General features: G+C 36.4%; 1 protein-coding gene across 1 annotated transcript in view; it reads right to left on the bottom strand.

Moving 5' to 3' along the window:
• Positions 1-576: 576 nt before the first annotated feature.
• The window catches only part of LOC121739000 (regulator of MON1-CCZ1 complex), a 34,332-nt gene continuing 27,138 nt past the window's right edge, over positions 577-7,770 (bottom strand). Inside the window, exon 12 of the mRNA XM_042131303.1 lies at positions 577-931. Within this exon, the coding sequence (XP_041987237.1) occupies positions 876-931 (56 nt within the window). The 3' untranslated portion in view covers positions 577-875. The remainder of the gene's footprint in view (positions 932-7,770) is intronic.

The raw sequence follows: 7,770 nt of genomic DNA, 5'->3' as shown, positions 1-7,770 counted from the left end.
CACGACACCCTATAACTAAAATCTTGCGTGGGCCTCCTTGGGGAACAAACGTAGGGAAGCATGCCCCACCACAGCGTATGTGTGACTTATACAGCTACACATGTGCAAAGGACAATAGTGTCGATATTTTTTATGACAACTTTAATGTTTTCATTAAAAAGTCCTAAAGTGCTTTGAGTTACCAATAATTAATTCAATATCCCGTACATAAGAGATATTCTTAAATCAATTAAACAATTAATCAATGTAATATAATATAAAATTGTTGTTGTGTATTTGAAGAATTTGTATACATAATATTATTACCTGAATCAATTTTGTGTTGCTCTTAAAACGTTATTAATAATATGTAATTCGATCAGATTTTAAATTGTAATTTATTAATTTAATTCTAATTTATGTTCATAATATAATTTATAATTGTTTTTAAATACTAAGTATTTAATGTAATTTTGCATGTTGTTTTTAGCAGTACTATACTAATGAATGTTGTGTTGCCTATAAAGGTGTGTGCATCAGGTATTGAAGACTCTAGTACAACACTATCAACTGTAATTTTTTAAATACATATGCTGTTGGTAACCATAATAAATAAATAAATAAATAAAAAAAATCGCGGATTCTTGGAAATATACTGTTTATGCGGTCGAATTCGACGGCTTGGGAGTTGATAGGTTAAAGAAGTGCAAAAATCATAACTACACCTGCTAAATGCAGGTGCAGTTATGATTTCCTTTCTTGACAGCATAGAGAAAAATAAACATACTTCTGTTTGACAGTCTGTTAAAAAGTGGCCTCAAGTTTGTTTAACAAAGATCTTTCTTTACATTTTTGTTTGGAACAGATGTAAAATACATATTTTCCGAGTAATTGCTTCAGTTCTCTGACATGAGTTGCTTGTAGTATTCCTCGTAGGTTTTGCAGTGGTAAGCTGAAAAATAAGTTCACCGTTATTAGTTTCTTTAAGAGCAACCGCAGACTTACAATTTCAAGTTGGCCAACTTAATCGCAAGGTACCAATACCAATATTAGCTATAGCGACTTATGAGAGCTCGCACATTATTCCAACTTAGTTGTAAAATTAAATAATTGCATCAGACCCGCGATTCCCTTCCGATTACACACAATTAAAAAGTTGTCCAATTGTAAAACTACGCAATTCAGTTGTTCGATAGTCGGCCAAATTGAAATTGTATATCCCTAAGAGTTTTATAAGACCGGGATCCCAAATTTTGTTGTTTTCTAATAAGTATTACGATCCCGGAAGACGATTGTCTCAAATGAAATTGAGATTTATTTAATCATTGTATATTTATGGGATATTTGCCTAACGGAAACACGATTTTATTTAAACACTACTTATTTTGACTCGTTAGTTTTATTTTTCGAAATTATGAATCTTTCTGGGCTTCTCAACAAATATCTGTTACACTTATTGAGTTACTATCATTCAATCACTAAAGGAAATATTAGTATTGTATTTAGTTTTTAAGTAAGTGATCATCAAAAAAGCGGCCAAGTGCGAGTTGGACTCGCCCATGAAGGGTTCCGCAGCAGTAATAAGGTTTATTTTAATGAAATTAAAAGGTTTTTGATTTATTTTTATATTTCAGTTGATTTAATGAATATTAATTAAAGGTTTACCATTTATGACGTATAAAAAAAACTACTTGCTAGATATCGTTCAAACCAATTTTCGTTGGTAGTTTTTATAGTAATGTACATCACATATATTTTTTAGATTTATCATGCCCCTACTTTAGAAGTTAGGGGGGGACACACATTTTAGCACTTTGGAAGAGTCTCTCTCGCAAACTATTTAAGTTAGAAAAAAATGACATGAGAAACCTCAATATGATTTTTGAAGACCTATCCATAGATACAATACACGTATAGGTTAGATGAAAAAAAATTTTTTTTGTTTCAGGACCTATGGGGACACCTAAAATCCATACTAATATTATAAATGCGAAAGTATCTCTGTCTGTCTGTCTGTCTGTCTGTCTGTCTTGCTTTCACGCCAAAACTACTGAACCGATTGCAATGAAATTTTGTATACAGTTATTCTAGAGTCTGAGAAAGGACATAGGCTACATTTTGATGTGGGAAAATATCTTATTTCCATGAAAATTTCGATGAAAATGAATTCACATTGCGCGTGGCCAGCGCTCATCCCGGGGGTCCTGGGTTCGAGTCCCGCAGGCGGAACAAAAAGTTTTCAATTTTCCTGGGTCTTGGATGTGTATTAAAATAAAATTTCAAAAATCTTAAACATATTTTATGTATAATATTATAAAAAATCCAGAAATATATCGATGGAATGAACATTTTAGTTCTAATACGATTCAACAGATGGCGTTTTATTTTTTACTTTATTGTAACATAGAACTAATCATACTTATTAGTTAGTATGTTTTTGTTTATAGTTTTTAATACGTTAGAATATTATCTATATCTATACTAATATTATAAATGCGAAAGTATCTCTGTCTGTCTGTCTGTCTGTCTGTCTCGCTTTCACGCCAAAACTACTGAACCGATAGTAATGAAATTTTGTACACAGATAGTCTAAAGCCTGAGAAAGGACATAGGCTACTTTTTAACTGGAAAAAGGGGTTGTAAGGGGGTGAAAATGCGTAAATTTGGTCAAATTAACTTAGTTCCAAAAACTTAAAACAGATGGCGCCAAGAGTCCCCTAGATCGCGCTATTGCTTGCTCATACGTATTTCTATAAGAGGTGGTACCATATTGATCTAGATTTTTCGATTATTTCGATTGTTATACACGTTATTAACTAATAACTCACCTACCAACTGAGACATCAAATTCAAAAACAACAGCGCCAAAACTACTGAACCGATTGTAATGAAATTTTGTACACAGATAGTCTAAAGCTTGAGAAAGGACATATGCTACTTTTTAACTGGAAAAAGGGGTTGTAAGGGGGTGAAAATGCGTAAATTTGGTTAAATTAACTTAGTTCCAAAAAACTCAAAACAGATGGCGCCAAGAGTCCCCTAGATCGCGCTATTGCTTGCTCATGCGTATTTCTATAAGAGGTGGTACCATGTTGAGGTAGGTTTTACGATTCTTTCGATTGTTATACACGTTAATATTAACTAACTAGCTGTTGCCCGCGACTTCGTCCGCGTGGACTTTAGTTTATAGCGCGCGGTGTCAACAAAATTTGTGTCAAATTTAAAAACTTTTTAAAACCCTGGTAAGTGGTACCCCTCATAGGGCCGCGTTACACCGGAATGGCAGCGCTGAAAGTGCTCGCCTCGCCGCTGCCATTCCGGTGTAGCGCGGCCCTTAATTAATCAAAATACCCAAAAACAGCTGTGCAGTGTGCACATAATCTATACTAATATTATAAATGCGAAAGTATCTTTGTCTGTCTGTCTGTCTGTCAGTCTCGCTTTCACGCCAAACGCCAAAAGTATCTCTGTCTGTCTGTCTGTCTGTCAGTCTCGCTTTCACGCCAAACGCCAAAATTACCGAACCGATGGTAATGAAATTTTGTATACAGATAGTCTAAAGCCTGAGAAAGGACATAGGCTACTTTTTTTACTGGAAAAAAGGGTTGTAAGGGGGTGAAAATGCGTAAATTTGTTCAAATTAAGTTAGTTCCAACAATTCATAATAGATGGCGCCGTGCGTCTTCTACATCGCGCTGACGCTTGCTCAAAAGTCTTCCTATAAGACGTGGTATCATCTTACATTTAAGTTTCGATTTTTTTCGATTGTTAAATCTATTCTACGGTATTAAATAACTCAGTACTTTATCTGTGCAGTGACGTAACCTTAAATCTATCAATGATAAATAGTTTATGGGTAAAGTTGTGTAATCGGAGGGCTAAATAAGCTTTAAAATTTGGCATAAAATATAAAGTTTAATATAAAAAAATGAAATACTTATTGTGTGCACACTGCACAGCTGTATTGATTTAAGGGGTACCAGGGTTTTTTTATAAAAGCTTTTGACACCAATTTTGTTGACATCGCTCGCTATAAAGTATTATAAACTGAAGTCCACGCGGACGAAGTCGCGGGCAACAGCTAGTTTTTAATATTTTTTCCAATTTTGTATCAAAATCTTAATGCGGTTTACAGACTACATCTACTTACCAATTTTCAATAGTATAGCTCTTATAGCTACGGAGGAAAGTGGCTGTGACATACGGACGGACAGACAGACAGACAGACAGACAGACAGACAGACAGACATGACGAATCTATAAGGGTTCCGTTTTTTGCCATTTGGCTACGGAACCCTAAAAACAGTTTTTAGACTTACGACCTACTTTCGTGCTATAATGAGGGAAGTGGGAACCGTTGGTACGCGATATTTTTCACTATTAGCTGCAGCGCCATGGGCGTACCCTGGTTCTGGGCCAGGGGGAGAAAGAGGGTGCAAATAATTAATGATTTAAAATACTGTGTTGCAAACAAATGGCAAAAATTAGTTTTCTTAATTTTTATAGATAAAAGTACTAGATAATATTATACTTAAAAGGGACGTCAACATGATCCAGGGCGGACACCTCGCTACGTCCATGTGCAGCGCGAAACACAAAGCTCGGAGGCACGATTGATGGAATCATTATATCACGATTGGAGGATAGCAGTGTGTGTAGGCAGGGCTAGCGTTTTGGCAGCAGGCTCTTAACACCGGCAGTACATATAATCTCTAAAGCTAAACCGGTTACGATTTTAGAGAATTATATATTTTAAGTATTTTCCTGTGTAGTTTTATCGCATTATTTTTTACTAGCTGTTGCCCGCGACTTCGTCCGCGTTACCATAGTAGATCACATCCCAAGTATTATTTATTGTACAAAAATATTCAATATACAGAATTGACTTTCCTATACGATTTTATTATACCTACTTATATAGATGTTCCGCGCGGCTTCGCTTGCGTAATTTAAGAATTTCATGACACCGTACATTTTGCAGCAAAAAATAGCCTATGTCACTTCACGTGGTCTATTCTTCATGTTTGCCAAATAACATAAAAATTGCTCCAGTAGTTCATTTTTTCCCGTTTTTTCCACATTTTCATCTATTTCTTTGCTCCTATAAGTCATAGCGTGATAAAATATAGCCTATAGCCTACCTCGATGAATGGGCTATCTAACATTGAAAGAATTTTTCAAATCTGATAAGCAGTTCCTGAGATTAGCGCGTTCAAACAGGCTCTTTCATATAATTTCCCCCGTTTTTTCCACATTTTCCTCTATTTCTTCGCTCCTATTAGTCTTAGGCCCACTTGCGCCAGACTGGGTTAACACGCTTAACTCTGAGTTAAATTATACTTCGAATTTAAATTCAAATCATGTCTTGCACCACCAAGAGTTAGGAGTTAACCTCGAGTTAATTTTTAAAATTTTTAACCCACCGATGTCGGAGGGTTAAATCAACTAACTCTGGGTTAGTAATATCAAAACTGAGATTTTTCGGTTATGACTTATGTACTTTGTTGTGTTCAGTAATAGGTACCGGTTTCATTTTGTGTTTAACCATGATAAATGATCAGTGGTTGTTATCTGATGATGATGAAGAAATTATCGAATACATTAGTTCGGACTCGTATTATGGCGGCTCTCGACTAATGCCGGCTCTTGATATAGGCGAACGCGTTGGCCAACGCGTCTGCAGACGCGTTGGCAGTGCGCTTGCAACGGCGTTTGTGAGTAATCCACACATAGGAAGGTCGTTCAGTATGCTTTGGATCGCGCCAATGTGCGGACGGATTCAAAATGGATGTTTACCCGCTAACAGCTGCAGCTGTTTATTTATTCACAGCTTATAATTACTTTGTAAATGTGGACAAGAAAAAGTTTTTAAAGAATTTCTCGAAATAAATAAATAAAAGGCGAGAAAACATAACAAACAAAGAAATAAACTCACTTTTACATAATATTTTATAATATTAAAATAATATAAGTAATTATTTTATTACCTACTTATTATTTATTTAATTATTACATATAAAAATTATTACATATTATTATAATTATCATAACTATAACTCCGGGCGAACTGATCGCGCGGCCTATGTGTGGATGGAGCGCGAAGCTTGCGACAAATGTCTTTGATCTTTCGCCGACATTTCCGACCCGCGCGGCAAGCTTGCAGATGCGTCGGCCAACGTCTAAATACCTACGGCCAACGCGCGAACGCCCGTTCTACACATTGGGCAAACGCGTCTGCAGACGCGTTGGCCAACGCGTTCGCCTATATCAAGAGCCGGCAATAGGCGAACGCGTTGGCCAACGCGTCTGCAGACGCGTTGGCCCAATGTGTAGAACGGGCGTTCGCGCGTTGGCCAACGTCTAAATACCTACGGCCAACGCGCGAACGCCCGTTCTACACATTGGGGCCAACGCGTCTGCAGACGCGTTGGCCAACGCGTTCGCCTATGTCGAGAGCCGCCATTACAGAAGTATTGTAGAACGGACCGATCTGTTTAGGGTCCCGTATTTATGCGTCATATTGGATTAGTGCGTCTTTAGTGAACTCCTTCATAAATAGGTAGACTAGATAAACAAGAAACACTTGTGTACAAACACAAGTGTTTCTTCCCAATTTTTATAATTTTCCGCTTAATTTATTTGCACAAAATATCACAAGTCACAACACGCACGCACAATGCGACATAGAACCACGTGTCCTTTCAAATCTGACATAAGGAGATAGCCTTATTTAAAGTACTGTGGAGCAAGAGAGAGCAGTACACTTAAATTATTCAGCATTCGCTCTATCATATTTGGCTGGATGTAAAAAGAATGAATGAACATGACATAAGCCCGGGTTAGTTGACTCTGGGATAAATTCTTCTGGTGCAATATGTAGTATGAGTTAAAAATTAAAAACGTTAACACTGAGTTAGTAAGCCCCGGGTTATTTATTTAACTCAAAGTTTTGGCGCAAGTGGGCCTTAGCATGATAAAATATAGCTTATAACCTTCCTCGATCAATGAGATATCTAACACTGAAAGAATTTTTCAAATCGGACCAGGAGTTCCTGAGATTAGCGCGTTCAAATAAGCCCTTTCAAATATTTTTCCCCCGTATTTTCGACATTTTCCTCTATTTCTTCGCTCCTATTATACTTAGCGTAATAAAATATAGCCTACTAGCTATTGCCCGCGACTTCATCCGCGTGGACTTCAGTTTATAGTGCGCGGTGTCAATAAAATTGGTGTCAAAAGCTTTTTCGAAACCCTGGTACCCCTTAAATCAAAATACCCAAAACAGCCGTGTAGTGTGCACATAATATGATTTTTTTTAAATTAAACTTTTTTATACCAAGCTTATTTAGCGTTACAACTTACACAACTTAGCTGCATAATGCATTACACAACTTTAGCTTTGCCCAATACCCATTAACTATTTAGTATATTTTATTATTGGTAGACTGTTGTTTCTGATATCTATGTTGGTAAGTGAGTTATTTAATAACATGTATAACAATCGAAAGAATCAAAATATCAACATTTTATACCTTTTATAGAAATACATATGAGCAAGCGATAGCGCGATCTAGGGGACTCTTGGCGCCATTTGTTTAGCATTTTTGGAACTAACTTAATTTGAACAAATTTACGCAGAAACAACCCCTTTTTCCAGTAAGAAGTAGCCTATGTCCTTTCTCAGGCTTTAGAATATCTGTGTACAAAATTTCATTACAATGGGTTCAGTAGTTTTGGCGCTGTTGTTTTTGAATTTGATATCTAAGTTGGTAGGTGAGTTATTAGTTAGTA

The sequence above is a fragment of the Aricia agestis genome, chromosome Z, assembly GCF_905147365.1.
Source record: "Aricia agestis chromosome Z, ilAriAges1.1, whole genome shotgun sequence".
Taxonomy (NCBI): domain Eukaryota; kingdom Metazoa; phylum Arthropoda; class Insecta; order Lepidoptera; family Lycaenidae; genus Aricia; species Aricia agestis.
Note: the sequence above shows the minus strand (reverse complement) of the source record. Positions and strands in the feature narration are given on the sequence as shown.